The 20580-nt window shown below is 30.7% G+C and overlaps 2 protein-coding genes across 3 annotated transcripts; one reads left to right on the forward strand and one right to left on the reverse strand.

Moving 5' to 3' along the window:
* The first annotated feature begins 264 nt into the window (after positions 1-264).
* Positions 265-10734, forward strand: LOC108453516 (cycloartenol synthase-like). 2 transcript variants are annotated; one of them, XM_017751660.2, is made up of 18 exons: positions 265-781; positions 1155-1340; positions 1644-1733; positions 2033-2227; positions 2329-2413; positions 2877-3043; positions 4183-4371; positions 4613-4726; positions 4935-5057; positions 5139-5261; positions 5335-5433; positions 7191-7247; positions 8119-8165; positions 8257-8400; positions 8573-8750; positions 9671-9751; positions 9954-10037; positions 10322-10734. In XM_017751660.2, exons 1-18 carry the CDS (start codon positions 572-574, stop codon positions 10433-10435), a joined length of 2286 nt encoding a protein of 761 aa, XP_017607149.1. In that variant the 5' UTR covers positions 265-571; the 3' UTR covers positions 10436-10734. The 2 variants fall into 2 exon arrangements, with proteins under 2 accessions (XP_017607149.1, XP_052884235.1); XM_053028275.1 differs by lacking the exons at positions 265-781; positions 1155-1340; positions 1644-1733 and adding an exon at positions 1757-1955.
* A 3708-nt stretch (positions 10735-14442) lies between these two features.
* Positions 14443-17374, reverse strand: LOC108451497 (beta-amyrin 28-monooxygenase-like). The gene is made up of 3 exons (XM_017749181.2): positions 16143-17374; positions 15064-15251; positions 14443-14964 (listed from the first exon to the last, which is right to left on the reverse strand). Exons 1-3 carry the CDS (start codon positions 17089-17091, stop codon positions 14671-14673), a joined length of 1431 nt encoding a protein of 476 aa, XP_017604670.1. The 5' UTR covers positions 17092-17374; the 3' UTR covers positions 14443-14670.
* Between the last annotated feature and the right edge of the window lie 3206 nt (positions 17375-20580).

A 20580-nucleotide genomic window follows, 5' to 3' on the forward strand; every position in this document is an offset into this window, starting at 1 on the left:
GCCGCCGGCTTTGAGCCTTTCTTTCCGGTGGTGTTAGGCGGCAGCCGGCAGGTAATCACTTTAAAATTCATAGTAATTTTTAAATATATATATGCATTTATATATTGTTATGCTCAATAAATTATTCTCCTAAACTTCAGCTTTTGGCTTAGTATATTGAATGCTAATTTAAAAAATTTACTGTGTTTAAATCACGAGATGATAGTGTGAGTTGATAGTAAATTTTTTAACATAATTATATAGAAAATAATTATTTTAATTGAGAAAATGGTCTTACATTTGGTAGCAAGTAGAAGTAATTCATTTTAAGATTTTATTTACGTTTTCAAGTGTAGCATAATGCTAATATTATGCACAATGGGAGCCCACCAATTGTTGACATTTGTTGATCAAACCATCGAAATTTTAGATTTTGTTGTGTTAGTGGACAGTCTGCTATCACTTTCCAGCAGGGTCTTGAAAGCATTTCTCGTTCATAGTTAACAAAACTCAAACACTTGTGGAGTCTAGCATTTGCCAAAGAAGTAAACATTGTGGACAACTCAGTCTGTGTGCTTTTTCCTTAAACAAAATGTGGAGACTTAAGATTGCCAAAGGGAGTGTTGGAGATAGTGGGGGATGGCTAAGGAGTTTGAACAATCATGACGGACGTCAAGTCTGGGAATTCTGCCCTGAATCAGGAACCCCGGAAGAGCTTTCTAAGGTGGAAATGGCTCGTCAGAGTTTTCGGGATAACCGTTTCCACAAAAAGCACAGTTCTGATCTTCTCATGAGAATTCAGGTTAATCTGGGTGCTGAAATTGGGATTTGGGGTTTTTGTTAATTAGTTGTTCATGTAATTTGTTTTCCAATTTTGGAAGAATTGCTTCTCTGCTGTTGGGATTTCCATATAGTTCTCTTTAGTCTTTCCATTGCAGGGAAATTTTACTTCTATGATTGATTTCATGATGTGACAAAAAACTTCAAAAAAGGGAAAAAAAAAAAAAAGCTTAAAACTTTTCTCTTCTGCTGTGGTAAACTTCATATCCAGATTATATGGAAACCGTTAAGGAGTGGAGAAAAGATTTCTAGTTTTTGACACGTCGTCTAAACCATTGTTGATTGTTTTAGCCATTTTGCATTTTGAAGGTTATTATAGTTCTTTCTGGATGTAGTTTGCGGAGGAGAAACAATCTGTCACTAATTTACCACAAACCAAACTGGAAGAGTTTGAAGATGTCAAGGAAGAGGCTGTAATGACAACATTGCGCGGTGCCCTCGATTTTTATTCAACAATACAAGCAGATGATGGTCATTGGCCAGGAGATTATGGGGGCCCTATGTTTCTACTTCCTGGTTTGGTAAGGCTTAACAAAGCTATATCTGATTCTGATCTGTGTGTTAATGTGGAAATTACTAATGTCTTTTCTGTGGCTTAATCTACAAATTAAATTGCTGCTTCTCAAAATCTTTTGACATTTTACATTTGTACGTGTAGTGGAAGAACCAATCCTTTATTTTGTCATTATGTCTGTCTTTTTAACTCTGAGATCCCATGATAATTACATTTCAATAGCTTTCTGATCACCTTGACATTATTGCATCTCTCAACAACTAATAATTGGATGATATGTAATTTAATCTTTGTTTATAAACTGCAACAGGTTATTACGTTATATGTTACTGGAGCCTTGAATACTGTCCTATCAAAGGAGCATCAATATGAGATGTGCAGATATCTGTACAATCATCAGGCAAGCAATGTGCACTGTGTGTGTTTTAAGATTTTATGATTTCCACTTGTTGAGTAGATATTACGTTATGCACTAATCATGACATAATTATGTTATTATTGTCTGCTAGCTCTCTGGAATGTTTCTCACATCAGTTGAGCTTGTTCTAAGCAAGCATAGTGCTATCTGGATGAAAGGAAAACCAACCCACTTAAGTCAGCTGCCTTTTACAAACTATTCGCTGTCAGTTGGCATTGTCATTACCATATAAACAAATGAAGAAAATTGCTCTGTTCTGAGAGTAGTTTGTTTTCTTGCAGAATAGAGATGGTGGCTGGGGTCTTCACATTGAAGGTCCAAGCACCATGTTTGGTACTGTGTTAAATTATGTTAGCTTGAGGCTGCTTGGTGAAGGTGCTGAAGGTGTACAAGGGGCAATTGAGAAAGCACGTGAGTGGATTCTAGAACATGGTAGTGCAACTGCAATTACATCATGGGGGAAAATGTGGCTCTCGGTATATAATTAGTCTTCACTATTTGCTTATTTGTTATTTTTAGAAAAGGGGTAAAACTTTGAACACAGTGTCAACCTTTTGTTGATATTTGATACTGATAGGTGCTTGGAGCATATGAATGGTCAGGGAATAATCCACTGCCTCCAGAAGTATGGCTATGTCCTTACTTTCTTCCTATTCATCCAGGTTTCTAATTACTTTTTGATGGTTATGTTTTTTAATTCTTCATTCCAAGCCATGTAGAATATAGAATATGTGTGTGTGTGTTTTATAATGCTTGAGTTAATGATAAGTAGAGGAATGAAAACATATCTTTTAGTCACCAGCCTCTTTTCTATTTTTCATTTTAGACAAAGACAACTCATATTGGGGGATCTTGTTTCCTATTTTGTAGCTATTTTTCACTTTGAGGGCTTTTCTTTTGCTATAACTTACTTTTCCACTCTTAGTCCATAGGTTTTTTCATATAAATTAAAAGGATTTTGATGCTTTCGATTTGCTTCTGTTTCACTTTTTCCCTTCTTTAGTTCATTGACCTGGTTCCTTTCAAAAGTTTGTTAGTAAATAGTCTCCCTTTTACAGGTCTTATATCTGTTCCAAAGGTTCTACATTATTCTACTCTAGACAATAATTTTGTATAATTCTGTAGGAAGAATGTGGTGCCATTGTCGAATGGTGTATCTTCCAATGTCGTATTTGTATGGGAAGAAGTTTGTGGGTCCTATCACACCCACAATTCTATCCTTGAGAAAAGAGCTCTACACGGTTCCTTACCATGAAGTCGATTGGAATAAAGCTCGCAACGCATGTGCCAAGGTTGGCTAACCATTTGCCTGTGAAAAACAATGTTTCTTTATATATGTACAGCAAGTTTTGGCAATTAGCCAGTGATACTACTTTTACTTGTTTCCTATAGCTACCCTTGTTATTTCATGTGGTTAGTCTGCTTTTTGGAAATTTTGATGTTTAAATCATCTTAAGCATTCTTTAAATTTATAGTTATTGTATTTAGTTGTTTATTCTCGAAGTTGCTTCTAGCATATCCAAGACACTTGACAATAATGCAGTTTAATTGAAATCATATGTTGCTGAAAGTTCACCAGGCCAGTACAGAGAGTTCAACAGAATTTCCTGGAAATTTTAAATAAATGGTAGAAAATATGATTGCTGGGATCATAGATTTACGTAATGAGTGAAATGGTCATGTTCACTGCTTTCTGTTCAATTTGTAGAATAATCGTTAGAAGTTAATAATCCTTTTCCTCACTTATAAACCATGAACGCATATCAGTAGTGAGACATTTGTAGAAAATTAACAGATCTGTTCCAACTTATATTCCTAGATGTCTCATATTCTTGTTTGTGTTCCAACTTGTCAGGGAAAGGCTAGATTTTGTATTTCCATTTAAATAATCTTCTTGACCTTAATTTGTTTGTCTTTGGCATTGTGCATTGTTAAAGGCTTGTTGTCAGTATTTCATAACTTTCCTTATAATTTCCAATCCATTAATTTTTGGTTTTCTTCTTTAATATTGTCTCAAGTTCCCATCTGCAGTTTAATCTATTGATTATGTAATCCACACATCATTATCTATCAAACTAAAGTAGTAGAGACTAGATTGTAAAATATTAAAATCAGTGCAACGAGCTCATGATATTGTTATGATGAAAATACTTGCCGTGCATTTTTCTTAGTCATTTAAATGAATAAACTCATAAACAATCTTGTGCTTTTCCATGACAGAAAAAAGAATATTATTTATCTTTTGTAATTAAATTATCTTTGAAAGACTGTATGAGGATATGTATGCAAGCAAACTCTAATTGCACTGGTATTCCATTTTCATTTTTGTCAAAACATGTTTATTTTTCTAGTCAAATGCCTAGATGATGGTTCTTGTCTTTAGATCTCAAGGTTGGAACTTACTTCTTTTTCTTCTTCCAAATATTTTTAGGAAGATCTATACTACCCACATCCTCTGGTTCAGGATATTCTTTGGGCATCTCTCCACTATTTATATGAGCCTATGCTTAAATACTGGCCTTGTAAAAGCTTGAGGGAGAAAGCTTTGCAGACTGTCATGCAGCATATACACTATGAAGATGAGAATACCCGGTATATATGCATAGGGCCTGTGAATAAGGTAAGCCTGGAGAATGATTGCACATGATCTTAGATCTTGATCTAGAAGAGAGCACGTAGTTGTTATTTCGCTTAAGCTATCAATGAAGGGGAGGGAATCTGTAAACGCTCATATCACTTTACTATGATTAGGTTGATTCTTCAGTATGGCAAAGCTCTGGAGTGATGCTTAGGAGGTCATGAATCTTCTCCATCTCTTCACTCCAAGGAGTTTCTGATTTCCTAGAACTTGTTTTCTGCAGGTCTTGAATATGCTTTGTTGTTGGGTGGAAGATCCATATTCAGAGTCATTCAAACTGCATCTACCTAGAATCTTAGATTATTTGTGGATAGCTGAAGATGGCATGAAGATGCAGGTGCTGAACAATATTGGCTTTTCTGATTCTTAAATTTACATCATTGCACTCATCTAGTTCGTTTCTTGTCTTATTGCAGTTCTAAGAATGGTACTTTCTTGTTTTAATTTATTATATTTTTGAACTATGGTAGGGAAAAGAATATTTTGCTGTGCAAGAAATTGTGCTTGATTCTCATATATCTTAATTTCTTATAATTTCATTTCAGGGTTATAATGGAAGTCAATTATGGGATACTGCTTTTGCTATTCAAGCTATTATTTCTACTAGTCTTGCTGACGAATATGGTTCAGTTTTAAGAAAAGCGCATGGTTTCTTAAAATATTCCCAGGTTTCATTTTTGAAGTCTTTTAATCATTGTTGTATCATTGACCATAATTTCCTCAACTTGATTAGGTTTCTGTGTTTTCAGGTGTTAGAAGATTGCCCTGGGGACCTAAATTTCTGGTATCGTCATATTTCAAAGGGTGCTTGGCCATTCTCAACTGCAGATCATGGATGGCCCATCTCAGACTGCACATCAGAGGGGCTGAAGGTACAAATAATGAAAAACCTCTAAGAGACTCTAAAATATTTTAGATTTGAGTAATAATGATTTCCATGTACAGGCTGCATTATTACTATCAACACTACCAGCAGCAACAGCTGGGGAGCCATTAAATGTGATTCGGCTATATGATGCTGTTAATGTTATCCTTTCCCTACAGGTAAATTGGATGCTACATTGGTTTTGTATTTAAATTCTTCTAAGAAGTTCTGGTGTGTTTAGTGAATTAGTAATTGGTCACCACTGGCGTTACAAATGGAGGAAACCTCAAAATGAGGCTGACACAGTGTTAAGTGGTATAATGTTTTGCGATTTTTTACTGATTAGGTATAACAGAAGAGCTTGGTTCGTGTAATTATGCCAAGCCAATCCGATTTGGATATTGTAGCCTTTATTTGTGGTATTTAAATGTTCATTCCAATAGCTGCTACCTAGTGGACCACCTAGTTTGAGCAATAAGATTTTACCATGATATCAGAAAAGCTTGTAATCACTTTGATATTTGTGGATCTTTTCCCCCCTAGTGGATTAATATTTAGAGATGCTTAAGTTTGATGCCTTGCAAGTTGCACCTCCATAATCTGTCCTTTTCTCATAGAAACTATTTTCTAATGAGACTACATGTCCTTGATAATGTAGTTTATTCCTTTTAGGCTTTTACTATGAACCTTCTCTTCTTCTTTTCTTAGCTTTTTAAGTAACTAATACCAATGAAACCTTTTGTTGCCTTTTTGCTAAAGGAAGATAGGTCCTGAGTTTGGGTTTAGGCATCTTATTCTTTGTTCTTTTCTCATTAAAACTATTATCCAATGAGCTTACCAGTCCCTGCTAATGCGATATATTCCTTTTATTTTGAGCCTTATACTTAGCTCTGAAAAGACTTAAAGAGTCTTAATGGTATTGTAACCTAGTGTCGCATTTTTCACTAAAGGAAGATCGGTCCTAGGTTTTGATTTAGGCACCAGAGTTTGGAAATGTCACCTCCCATTATGCAACATATTTAATGATCTAAAGGGAAAAGAAAAGCCTGAATAGTCTTAGGCAACTATGTCAAGACAAACCTTTGACATAATATGAAAGAAAAGGATAGAACTTGGTTTCAAGCAGATAGACATTACCATAGATAGTTCGTGATAGTAATCTCTATTTATTGCCTGAGATTTATCTGTTTTTTATCTGTTTCTGAAACAAATTGAAATTGAAAATTTTTCAACATGGATGTCATTTATTCACTTATAAATACAATAAAAACCCTATAAAACAATAGTTTTCTGACTAAAAAATTATTATAAAGAGTTTACTTAATTATAACTAAATGAATAAATTATTCATTTATTGATAAATTTATATAGAAATTTATGTTTTCAATCCTTATACATGTGTATTAATTATTTTTATTTCCTTTTACCAAAATACATGAATGATCTATAAATTCTAAACACTAGATAGAGACAACAATTAATCTTTACTTATGAAACCACTCGCTAAGCATGAAAAGAATTAGTGAATCTCCTGTGTGCAGTGCGAAACTAATTATGAGATTCAAATTGGTTTAGGTAGAAAGAACATACAATTAACTGTAGATGCATTTTTTTAGAAATCTTAAAGGAGAAGTAAAATTAAAGTGAAAATTTTCCTCATAGCATTATATGAACTTTCATGTATTTTATCATATTATGCATTCAGTGAGGTTATTGCTTTAATGCACTAGTTCGAGTCAGGACTTTGAGATTCTATTAATTAATAAAAATTATTAGTTTACCAAATATTCATTTGTCAAGATTTTATTATAGTACACACTAGTGAATTGCCAGCATTACCTTGATCAACTTACTTTGTGTCAGTTTAATGGGACATATCTGAAATCTGGTTATACAAAAGTTCTCTTAAATTTGACTAGATTTTGGATCACTGCAGAATGCGGATGGTGGTTTTGCAACGTATGAATTGACAAGATCCTATCAGTGGTTGGAGGTAACTACTTGACATGTACATGGCTTTGTCAATTTTCCCTCTTTACATCAAGCAAACGCAAAAGCCATAAACACACAAACAAATAAAGATACAATATATGAACAGGCATACACATTATCAACTGAAAGTGGAAAAGGTAAATCAGAAAATAAAATGTGGTTTTAACCAAAAAATAATAGCCAAAGCTACTAAAGAATAAAAAGTGAAATAAAATTGTAAACAATGAAGCAGTAAAAACAATGATGTTAGTCTATCTGGGAATAAAAATTGTAAATCCTATGCCTGTTTCTGAGCTTTTTCCGTTGCTCATCTTTTCTTGTTCCATTATATGGTCCCAAGTAAAAGTTGAAGATGGAAAATCATTGACATTTAAAGTTTTATACTAAGTGTATGGGAGGATACCGAATGTTTTGTATGAACAGAGATTATGGTAACTGTGCAACCTTTCTGATTTACCATGATTTGGAAGAAGAAAAGAAAACAGGATACTGCTCTTCATAAATTTTTTCTAGAATGAAATTAATTGACAACTAAAAACTTACATCAGGAGTACAAAAAAATATGAAGTATTTTACTGTTGCTCACAGCTATTAAGCTATAAATCACAAAGTATTATAGCTGATTTACCGTAAGTTTACAAACAAGAGAGAACAAGAAAGTACCCTATATAATTTATTGAACTGGATGGAGAAAGACTGATTCTTGAAATGAAAGATGGAGTTAACATAGCTCTAATATACTGTATCTAAGGTTTAGTGCTTGCTTTATTATTATTAGTTGTTATGAAAACAATTTAACCTTCATAATTGTCGTATGCATCTTGTAAGGTGGCCAGTATAATTGCAGTATTTCATTTTTCTCCTATTTTCAGTTAATCAACCCTGCTGAAACTTTTGGTGACATAGTTATCGATTACCCGTAAGGTCCCAGCATACTTCATTTTCTTCTCAAGACATTTTTCTTTAACTGAATTACATTCTGATTTGATGTTTATGGACTGGCAACATAGATATGTTGAATGTACCTCGGCAGCCATTCAGGCACTGGCCTCATTCAAGAAATTATATCCTGAGTATAGGACAGAAGAAATTCAAAATTGTATTGGTAGAGCTGTGGAGTTTATAGAAAAGATGCAAGCAGAAGATGGCTCTTGGTTCGTTTATATAGTATTCTGTGATCTATAATTCTTCATAATTACTTTTATGTACATATTCTGCTACTTTTATCACTTCTTCAACATGGCTGACTCTGTAGCTTTTGCTGAAGAACTTGCATTTTGCTGTCATTCTTAAATTACTTGTACTAAGTAATGGAGATTTTGATAGGTATGGATCCTGGGGCATCTGCTTCAGTTACGCTGGATGGTTTGGAATAAAGGGGCTATCAGCTGCTGGTAGAACATACAAGAACAGTTCTCACATTCGTAAAGCATGTGATTTTTTCTTGTCCAAAGAGCTTGCAACAGGTGGTTGGGGAGAGAGCTACTTATCATGCCAGAACAAGGTTTTGATCCATCATTTTTGGAATTTCCTTGCGTGTTCTTTGATGGCCTGTCTGACTTTGTGGAATCTCACTTCGAATTTACTAATTATGCTCTAAATATATGGTAGTTCTAGTTCATTTGGCTCAGCTTCAAGAGAAAAAAGAACAGAAAAATAATAGTCCAATTGGATTGAACCTCAAACCAATTAAGCTAAATTTATTTGAAAAACACATTGAACAGGTCAAAGATTCGATTGGGTCATTTTATTTGTAGGTTCTGCATATCCAGTTACTATTCTAGACATAAGGGGGATTCAGAAGGGTGTATGGTTAAAAGTTGAACTGGAATGAATCTACCTTTTCACAAAAAATTTGAGACGAGCTATAACTTCTAGTGTCTAGTTGTGTAAAGTGTCAATGATCTTTGTAAAGTTATTTTCTTCGATTTTCTCAAATTCCAATTCATCTGAATTGCTTGGTAAGGACTGCATGTTCGATAACATTCCTGTAAGTTACTAATGAGACTATTGTTAGGGACTACATGCTAAATAAGAAAAAAAGTGTCTGAACAATGAGAAGAAGCTTTATAAGAAAAAAAGTGTCTGAACAATGAGAAGAAGTTTTCTTTTAGTTATATTGAGCTAGTAATAGTTTTGATTTGTATAGTTTTTCAACATTTCATTTCTTGAAGAGTGTTTATTAAATGTAGAATTCTAAGGGCTGTCTTGAAGGTGTTGATGATTTGGTGGCTTGTTTTGAGTTACCTTTTGTTGGCACTTACCTCTTTCCTTAAATGGAAGTATCTGATTGAGAGCCATCAATGTTAGAAATTCAGATTCCTAGTACAGTGCATTAGACAAGACTATTGCACTAATTATCGGGATGATTCATGTTTCTACTTTCCTTGCGTGTAGCATTAAACTTCTTGTTTGTTTCACTAGGTTTATACAAATCTTGAGGGTAACCGGCCGCATATTGTTAATACCAGTTGGACCATGTTGGCCCTTATAGAAGCTGGGCAGGTATGTGTAACTTCTTATTGGTTAATGTTCTACAAAATTCAGGATGTATGATAACATTGTATGGCACTATTTTTGTGTGTTAAACGTGCTGATTCAGTGTACATACTTTTAAACGTTAACGAATGTTTCAGCTTACACGTCATTGACCTCACCTTTTTTTTTTTTTACTCTGTGGTAACTATGAACTCTTCCGCAACAAAAGGCTGAGAGAGATCCAACACCTTTGCACCGCGCTGCAAGGATATTAATTAACTCTCAAATGGAGGATGGAGATTTTCCTCAAGAGGTAAATACATTAGGTTTTATGTGTTTTTGTTAAAGATCAGAGAAGAAAACTGTGCCTGGACCAAATAATATAAATCATGCTTGTCTAAGAAAATTAGAAGTAATTATGTTTCTTCAGCGCATAATTTCCAAATATTAAATGCCTGTCATGGTTTAGTTGTCTGCAAGTACAAAATAATCGGGTAAGACTAAACAAGAACTTCTGCCTTTTTAATGGAATTACAAAGAGAAAGTTATAACTAATGCATCACGTTGCTGATTGGTTTTACCATTTCCCGGCCACAGGAGATCATGGGAGTGTTCAATAAGAACTGTATGATCAGCTATTCAGCGTATCGGAACATTTTCCCGATATGGGCCCTCGGAGAATATCATTGCCGGGTGTTGCAGGCCCCCTGAGATTATCCCGCCATTCATAATATGGTCAGATGACCTTTTTATCATTCACAACATTTTATTTTTGTTAAAAAAGAAATGCTATTTGTCATCAATGAAATATGAAGGCTCTTTGTGGGGGCAATGTAGGGTTTCGATTCGAGAACTAGTGTCATTACATTATGCTAAAAGATTTTCAAGGGTTTTACTTTTTGATGTAATTTTCTGAACAATATCTCCTTAAAATTACCCACGATGTGGTTCGATTATAGTGGGTTACATCTATGATCAAATATCCCAAAGGTAACATATTGACATCTCAATGGTGTATTCATTTGTTTCTACATGATTGTTTAACGTAATTAACACTACTTTGATGTAATTTTCGTTAATCCAATCATTCAAATTCATGGCATAATATTTTTTAATAATGTTTTTAAAAACTTTCATTAATATTTTAATTAAAATAGTTAACAATATTAAATATTTAAATTAATTAAAGAAATTTTAAAAGTAAAAAGTGTCGAAAATTGAAATATATAAATTCAATTTAGATAACTGTAAACTTTTGACTTGTAAATCAAATAATTCTTCGATGTATGTTTCACCACAAAATTTACAAAGAATGTTGATGTGATTAGTTAATCAACTAATTCATTTAGAAAATTTGCGTAAGTGTAATGACTCGAAATTCACGGGCATCGAAAAAGTGAGTTATATGACCCTTGTCTTAGTAAACCAAGTTATAAATGATTATTAGAAGAAATTATGAGTTTAGTTGAGTGCTTAATTAGGATTTAGTTAGGTGAATTTAGTCTAATTAAGAATAATTAGAAAAAGGACTAAATAGAATAAGGTGTAAAAGTTTAATTATAAAGTAAAAGAAAATAAGAGGGACTAAATAGGAAAATAAGCCAATGGCTTAAGATGAAGCAACAATACATGGAAAAATCTTAGATTTTTCTTGATTTATATTATAAAATATTATTTAATCAAAACATTATAGATTATATTAATTACAGTTAAGATATTATATTATAGGAAATAAATAAAATCAATAAATAAAATATACATGTGTAATAATTATATTTGTGCAATTGTAAATTAAATATTTAATTACTTTTTATTTAAGTAAAAAGATATTTATTATTTATTATAAGTTAAAAGATATTTATTAATTAAATAACTATATTATAAGATTTTTGTATGATAAATAAATTAAAAATTTATCAAATGGATGGTGATGATATTGTACAAATGTATAAAAATATATCTGTACAATTGTAATATTTATACTTGTTATTAAATAGATATTTATTATTATTAAATTATAATTTATATTAATTATATTATGATATTTTATAGGATGAATAAATAAAAATATGACAAATGTATGATGATGGAATAGTACATGTGTAAAATATGTATTTAAACACTTGTATTATAATGATATATTTTCTTAAATTTTAAGTAATGATATTTGTATATTATATATTAAATTATTATATTAATGAAAATCTACATTAGTTAAATGTTAAAAGAATATAAAGTAAATAATAAAAAAACAAACCAAAAGAATAAAGAAGGAAAGCAGAGAACATTTCGAAAGTAGCTGAAAGAAAGAAAGAAAATAAAAGGAAAAATTGGATTTTAAAGCTTGAAGTTTAAATAGGTAAGTCAATTAAGTCTCTTTCTCTTAATTTTGATGTTTTAGAAGCTTTAGAACAAAGTTTTGTTGAAATTAAGTTGAGGTTTTGAAAGTTTTTAGGTTTTTGAACATAGTTCATGTTGAACAAAATAATGAATTAGGGATTTAATTAAATGAATTTTAAGTTAGAATTGATTAAAGGATTAAATTGTAAATTAGGCTATAAGTTTTCAGTTGTAGGGATTAAATTGAAAGAATTTTTAAATTAGGGTTTTATTATGAACTTTAGATAGTTAAGTAGAATATGGAAGGAAATTGAATAGAAATAAAGTATGAATTGAGTTAGAAAAGTAAATGAGTTAATTAGGATTAAATTGGAATTAGGGTATAAATTGGAGAGAAATTCAGTTATTATTATTAACTAGTTCTGTAATTAATAGTGTAAATTATTATTATTTTCGTAGCTAGCAAAGAACCGTAGGCATTGGCACAAAAAGAAAAGGAGAAAGTTATCGAAGAGTTCGCAAAATCCGAATTTGTATTACTATAATTCAAGTTATTCATTATTTAATGTTTATTTTGATATTTATATTTAATAAGTGAATATGAGGTAAGTGTTAATATTGAGATGAATGAAAGTTGATATTGAATTAATAGTATATTTGAATTGAATTTGAATGATTTGCGATCAAAATTGAAGGTGAAAGTGAAATTGAAATTGAAATTGAAAGTGATAGGAATTGTGAATTGAAAATCCCTATTAATTAGTCGGGCTAAGTCGGTTATAGTTGGCATGCCATAGGATTGGAAATGTTGAGGGATACTTCGATCTCCAGTCGATGAGACACTGGGTGTCACTATTTTACTTCAGATAGATTCGATGAGGTACTAGGTACCACTTTACTTTGGCTAGGCCGATGAGACACTGGGTGTTACTTTATTGCTTCGAACTATCCGATAAGGCACTGGGTGTCATTCTGGTGTATTGGTTGGATCCGTGTATCCGTCAAAGTCCGGATTTTGTTAATAGGGATAAACGATGTGAAAAAGAAAAATTGAATAGAAATGAAAAATTGATACATATAAGTGATATGTGATGAAATTGAGAAATGAGAATGAAATGGATAAATCAAAGGTTTCAAAGGTTATTAGTACCTAATTGTTTATGATATTTGGTTGTTTTTTGGTTAAATTGAATTGTTATTGATATGGAATGAAAGTAGTGTATAAATTAAAGCAATATGTGTTCATGTATTATATGATTGATTATGTGAAAATTTATTTGGTTATTTATAATTTGAATTATAGTAATACCACTGAGTATAAAATACTCAGCGTGCGATTGTTTCCGTGCGCAGATCAATAGGTGTTTAGAGTCTCAGTTTAGCATTCAGGCGATCTCGACTCCAGCGCAAAATTCGGTGATGTATTCTTCTTTTAGCAAAAGTGGCATGTATATAGATTTTAATTTGGTCACTTTGAAATGCTATATAATTTTTGTTGTAAAGAATGGTATTTGGTATTTTGGTGTTTAAACTAATGGAATGGTATGAAAATTTACATGATATGCATGGTATAATTGGTGCTAAATGTAGAATGGATGAATGAAATTCTAATTTAACTTTTAATGGTAACATAAATGTTCATAGAGTAAATTATCAAATTATTGTTATAGGTATGATTTTAATACGATTAAACATGAAATTGTGTTGGTTGTGATTTGTGATTTGAAATTACGAAAAGGTTAGATATTTATAAAAGGGTTATATTGAGTTTTTTTTTTTTTTAAAAAGAGTCAATTAGCGAAAGTTTTATATGAATTTATGATTATATTATAATATGTTCGATAATTATTTGAATATTAATCGTAAATTGTCTGATTGTCTGGTAATAACTCGTAACCCTGTTCCGGCGACGATCTAAGGTTAGGGGGTGTTACAGTAAGCTTAGAGTTAATTTACTTGAGTGAAATAATATTGAAATATTCTATTATAAATGCCTGAAAAATTAATTATGCTCCTCATAAATTTGGAATTTAATTTTATATTTTTATTTTTCAGAATTTATATACTTTCTAGATTTTAAATTTCAAGTGCAATTGTTATTTTGTTAACACTTTAAAATTATTTTGTTAAATTTAAATTTTTACAATGTTATTTTCTAATTATATTGCTACTAATTGATTTTATTTTATTTCAAAATTTTATATCAACAATTAACAATTTGACGATTAAATCTAAATTTTAAAATATGAAAAGAAAAAATTAAATTCTTAAAAATAAAAATTATGCGGACTAAACTCAAATTTGTGAAGAATACAATATGCATGTTTTATCCCAATTTATATATATATATATATATATATATATCAAAATTTGAGATATTATATCAAGATGTAAGAAATTTATTATAATTTAGGAAGTACCAGTATCACAATGAATATAGTATGGAGGAAGTTTATCCTTAATTAAGATTTAAAGATGAAGAAAGAAGAGAGATACAACAAGGGAAGGAATAGCAGTGAAATGGTTTGCTCTGCTTGTTTGAGAGAGCTAAGACTGATTTCTTAATTATTGAAATTGGTGAAGAGAAAATAAGTTGCATGTTGGGATTAATGGGGAAGGAGGCGAACAGGGAGTCCTTTAGCAGGCATGGGGAGTGGATCCACTATTATCATCTCATCAGGTATCAGCTTTTCCCAGTTAAACCTTTTGATTACATTGTGCATGAAAACCAGTATCTCCAGACGAGCGTACTCTTTCCCAGGACACATCCTTGGCCCTCCTCCGAAGGGGACAAATGTGTAAGGAGCTGGTCCACTGCCTTCGAATCTTGCAGGCTCGAACTTCTCTGGCTCAGGGAAGCACTCGGGGTTTTTGTGGGTTGAATTCACATTCCAATGCAACTGTTCCAGTTTCAGTAAATCACTTTAGTTGCTGATCATGGAATTTTATACATAGAGAGAGAGTGTGTTAAGATTTCACAAGAGAAAAAAAGAAGGAACCTTCCAGCCCTTGGGAATGGAGAAACCAGCGAAGGTGAAGTCGGTGATGGCCTCTCTGAAAGCACCCTGAAGCGGAGGCGCAAGTCTCATCACTTCGCAGGCTACGTTCCATGAATATTTCATCTTTTGTATGTCTTCCCAGTTTAGCATCTCCCCTTCTTTCTTTGATCTTGATATCTCCATTTGTTCTGCCACACGTACCCTTTGTCACACTTTTTTACTCTCTTGCCCTAATCTAAAACTCCTACTTCATATGTTTTTTCCATACTTACCAAGTTAATCCCTTATCTATCTATTGTTTCTTGAGTTAATGTTGTGACTTTACTTTACAAAATAATAAACATTGTTTTTCTATTTATATAAAAACAATACCCTACATTTCATGCAATTTCAACATTAATTTTACAATTTCATTCACACCATTAATAAATAATAACATGACACATCTTCATTAAATTAAACATAAAATATGGAGGACTTGTAAATAAATATATAAACATATTGAACCTAAATATAATAAATAAAATAATAATCCTCAAATTTAGAATTATAGGTTTAAGGGTTTGGAGTATAAGATTTTAATATTTGTTTATGTTTAAATAAAATTATTAATATTTATTTATAAGTTCTCCACTATTTTTATTTTATTTAATTAATGATAAAATGTCATGTTATTCATTATAAATTTACAATGCTTGGAATTTTGATATTTTAAAACAACTTACATGGCTGCATAAACTAAGCTAAACTTTGGATTTTATTCTCAGTTTTATTGACATGGTTGGGTAACTAGAGTAGTCTGCCATTTTTTTTATACCGATTAAACCAATGAAAACGAAATGCTTTAACTTGGCTATTTCGTTGCTATATGGATTACAATTAATTTTTCTATGCTGATATGATAATTTTCCAAAATTGTTTTATGTGACTAAAAATCAATGGACACGAAAGGAATGGAAGGGAAAAAATCAAAGAAACAAATAAGTAATCTGTTTTTCCACGACACTTAACCAAAATGTTAATTTCTTTCTTGCATGAGGAAAAAGAACAAGATTAATAAAGGGTTTAGAAAATCACACCTTTGTAAACCTCGCTGTAGTTATTAGGAAGCTCAGCAAGATACTTGACAATGAAAGTAATGGTAGCACTGGCAGTATCGTGACCGCCAATCAGCAAACCCAGGATCCTATCAGCAATGTTCAATTCATTCAAGAACTGCCCCTTCTCATCGGTTGCAAGCAACATGTGGGACAATATATCTTGGTTTGGGGTTGCTTTATTTTCTGCGAGATCCATCTTTCTTTGCTTGATGATCGCCATCAACTCCTTCCTGATGGTTTCAGCAGCATTGATAGCTCGCCGGAAAGGTGTTCCCGGTAAGTCAATGGGGACGGCAATGATTCCGGCGGCTAAAGCATTGAAAGGGTCGGCAAATTTAGATACATGGACGGGGTCCTCTATGCTTAGAAACACTTTGCAAGCCACCCAAAAGGTGTATCTTTTGGCAAGTGGGAACACTGTTATTTCTTGCTTGCCTTCCCAACTGGCTTCGAAGTGTCTTTGGGCAATCATATCCATCATCCCTATGTATCTTTGCAAGGCTTCTGGTTTGAGGAAATTAGGCAGCATTTTCCTCATCTTGATCGACTCTTCTTTCGAACTCGTTTGCGTTGAAGAAGGGAAAATCTTGTTCACGGAATCCGGCCACCACGAAGTGACGAGCTTGTTTTCGTTGGAGAACAAGAATTTGTTACCGACAGCCCCGCAAACAACGGCCATGGGTTCTCCGAATATCGAAGTTTTGAAGACTTGCGAAGAGTATTTGGCCATTCTATCTTTTAAGAACTTCTCGGGGTGACCCCTTCGACCTGTTAAGAGGTACTCGATGCTTTCACCGATGTACGGCAATCCCATCCTGCCGGGCGGAAGGTTAGGGTTCGAGGCATAATTAGATTTTTTGTAGAATATAAGGAATGCAAGAGACAGTAGTGGGAAGAAGGTTGCAAAGAAAAGTAGGATGGGATCCATGTTTGTTTGTTGACGATCAAATTTGGTTTTGTTTTCTTTTAGATATTTGCATATGGAAATGATCTAGCAAGAGTATACATATATATGGGCAAGCCTATGTGCAGATTCTTCACTAAACAGCATATGATAGGATCTTTTAGTCTCACTAAAAAATATAATTCATGAAAGCTTCACCTGGAACAAATTATAAGCTTTATTCTTTTTTATGTTGCTTTCCTTCTGTTGCCGAAATGAACTTCACTGTTGGATCCATGCAACTGCTAACTAATTTATGGAACAGACACAGAACGGAATAAATTGAGGATTTTTATATTTATTTAAATAATTTAGTTGAAGTGTCGTCCTTTGTTTTTTTAGTAAACTGCACCTCTCAATTGTTAGTAAATCTATATTTTAATCATCTAATTTTAAAAATTATAAAATGATTATTGAACTATTCAAAATTTTCAAAATTAATCTTGATCAATATTTGTCTTGATACATTTAAATTTGGATACTCATTTCTCAAAAATTCATCCCGATGTAATTTTTTAATAAGTTTATATGTTTTTAATTATATCTATCAAGATATTATTATTGTTTTGAAATTAAAAATATATAAAATTTAAAATATAAAATTAATAAAAAATATAAAAGGTTTTTAATGAATCTAAACAGATTGTTTCAAATTCAAATGTATCTTAACAGCAATTACTCCAAATTCATTGTATATGCACTTTTAGTTCTTTTATATATTTATATATTCTTTTATAAATTTATAATTTTTTGTTTTTTTATATATGTATGTATTTTTATAAACTTATAAAATAAATTCTTTTATTTATATATTATATGTTGTAAAATTTTATATATTTTTCATAATATTATAGCTTTTATATATTTTTAATTGTATTTTTTTATAAAATTATATTGTATGTTTTTGTAAATAATAATAACAAAAAAATTTTGATTTTGTATTAAAATTAAAAATATATAAATTACTAAAAATACATCTTCATTCCTTATGTGAAAAATTATACTTTTTTATTAATTTATATATTTTAAATATTTTTAATTTATGTTTGTCGCATGTCATACTGAGGGGTTATTACATGTCACCACTGGATTGATCATCAGTGTTGTATCAGCAGAAATTAATGTTGTTAATGTGGAAGTAACAATTTGAATAATGTAATACAAATTCAAATACCAACTAGACCCAAAAATTCAAATATAAACTAAATAGTTTTAGGAAAATTTTAGAGATAATCAACATATTAACTCTTAAATTTTATATCTAACTTTTCAAAAATTTTACTGTATCATAGATATGTGTTAGAATTTCATGTACTAATAAATAAATGCTGAATAATCAACCTTTAAAATCAAAGGTGAAGTAGGTTGAATCATTAATTATTTTTATAGGTTATATTCTATCATTAGTGTGCCCAAAAGCATAAACTAACAATTTTCAACTAAAAATTAAATTCTATCACTGTCAAGATTTGCTTACAGTTGTAATTAAAATTTCCGTTTCACATTTAAATAATATAAATTCAAATTTTGTTATTCTCTTCTCTAATAATAATAATTTATAATAAATAGTTATTCATCAATCTTTAAAAATAATGTCAAATTATATATGTTCTATATATAATTACATATATTTTCATCCAATTTATGATTTGTAAAATCTAAAATTTAAATTTGATAATGTGAAGTTATACTTTTCTCACTTACAAACACATATGTTTCAATTTTTACAAATATTGTACTTATTTAATTAATTACTCATAACTATGATCTGATTTAGCATTAAATATTTTCTCTCTTTTGATGGGATATGTTATATAATATAATAAAGGATTGGAGCTTCAAAATCAACCTCTTGGGGAGACTTAAAATCTTCAATGTACAGAATAATAAAAAATAGCTGTGACCTTTAAAATCAGACCTCAAACTAACATTACAAATTTTGTTCATGAGATATATGTTGTAGTATTCTTCTAGCAAGATATTGTTTGTAATAACTACTGTCTCCTTCCTCAACTTTAAATTCTGATATTCAATTCAAATCATAAATAATCTAACTTAAAACCTTTACCATCTTTTTTATTGTATATGTTCTGACATTATTACCAAAAAGGGAAAAGAATGTATCAACTAACATTTCTACCTTTTTTTTTTATTTTGTTAATAAATTTATAATCTGATAAATAAAATAATAAACAAATTAGAATATAATGTAAACTCTAAGCTTTTAATGGAGTGAATTGGTGATTAAAATTGTTGATCAAAAGTTGAGAGAAATGAAAATAAAAATATACAAATTTTTTTGCTTCAATTAGTTATTTTTATTGTCTTAAATTTTCTTTGTTAATGATTTTCTTCAATTCATTAATTTGAATTGGGCTAAGCTGAAAATTAAGCTTAAATTTTGACATAATCCAAAAGTATTAGCATAATTTGAGCAGTGTTGACATAACCTACCAAAATCTAGTTTGGATTTTAACATAATCCAAAAGTATTATCTGCATTTCATGATAAAATATAAAAATTAATGAATGTGCATTTCATGATGAAGGAATCAAAATTAAAAAACTAATCCACAGCATTAAAACTAAAAGTAAGTACTTCACAGAAAAATATGTCACTTGTTTTACTTCTATAGAAATAGCTGAAATTATACAAATATGGAAACACATAGCAATTAGAAACCTTATAGTATATTTTCATCCAAAAGATGACAAAAACCTTAAGAATACTTATATCAATAAAATATATCACTTGTTTTAAAATTAAATTAACTGATCGAACTAATTAGATTGGAATCGATCCATTACTAATAAAAATTCGTTTAAATCATGAATCAATAAAACTTGTTTTAAAATTAAATTAACTGATCGAACTAATTAAATTGGAATCGATCTATTACTAATAAAAATTGGTTTAAATCATGAATCAATAAAATTTATAATTAAACCACGAATCGATAATAAAAAATTAGAAAAAAAAATTAATTGAATCCATTTTTAAAAAAATAGACGGAATAAGCTTAGAAAAGAAAACCACATCCCAAAACCTTAAAATAGAAAATAATAATAAACAAAATAAACCCACCCACCCACTCATTACATAAGCTAAAAGAAAGAAAAGAAAAGGTTTGGCCCTGAGAGAAAGCCAAGACTTGGGAAAAAAAAAAACACGTAGAATTGTAGAAATTTATATCAGAGAGAGTTTGAGGGACATGAGACATGGAAGATTGATACATAGAAAAGTTGAGACTCGGTAAAAGTAATATTTAAAGGAAGATATTGGGAAGTTTAATCTTTATTCGGTTTAAGTTTTCCAACAATTTGATTTTTAATTTTATTATGGTTTCAATCTTAATTAAAAATATTTTTATTCTCTACTTAGGAAATTAAAAACTGCATGTGAGCCGTTAAAGTTGAGTTTTAAAAAAGATATAATATTTTATTATTATTTTTAATTGAAAATTAGTTAAACTGT

The sequence above is a fragment of the Gossypium arboreum genome, chromosome 5 (genome assembly GCF_025698485.1).
Source record: "Gossypium arboreum isolate Shixiya-1 chromosome 5, ASM2569848v2, whole genome shotgun sequence".
NCBI classification, from domain to species: Eukaryota; Viridiplantae; Streptophyta; class Magnoliopsida; order Malvales; family Malvaceae; genus Gossypium; species Gossypium arboreum.

Excerpts from the sequence above, each read along its gene's own strand:
- LOC108453516 (XM_017751660.2), top strand. The coding sequence starts at position 572 with ATGTGGAGACTTAAGATTGCCAAAGGGAGTGTTGGAGATAGTGGGGGA. Across the intron at positions 2,414-2,876 it reads CTTTCTTCCTATTCATCCAG|GAAGAATGTGGTGCCATTGT; the intron begins GTTTCTAATTAC and ends ATAATTCTGTAG. Across the intron at positions 9,752-9,953 it reads CCCTTATAGAAGCTGGGCAG|GCTGAGAGAGATCCAACACC; the intron begins GTATGTGTAACT and ends CCGCAACAAAAG.
- LOC108451497 (XM_017749181.2), bottom strand. The coding sequence starts at position 17,091 with ATGGATCCCATCCTACTTTTCTTTGCAACCTTCTTCCCACTACTGTCT. Across the intron at positions 15,252-16,142 it reads CTACAGCGAGGTTTACAAAG|AACAAATGGAGATATCAAGA; the intron begins GTGTGATTTTCT and ends TACGTGTGGCAG. Across the intron at positions 14,965-15,063 it reads CCATTCCCAAGGGCTGGAAG|TTGCATTGGAATGTGAATTC; the intron begins GTTCCTTCTTTT and ends AAACTGGAACAG.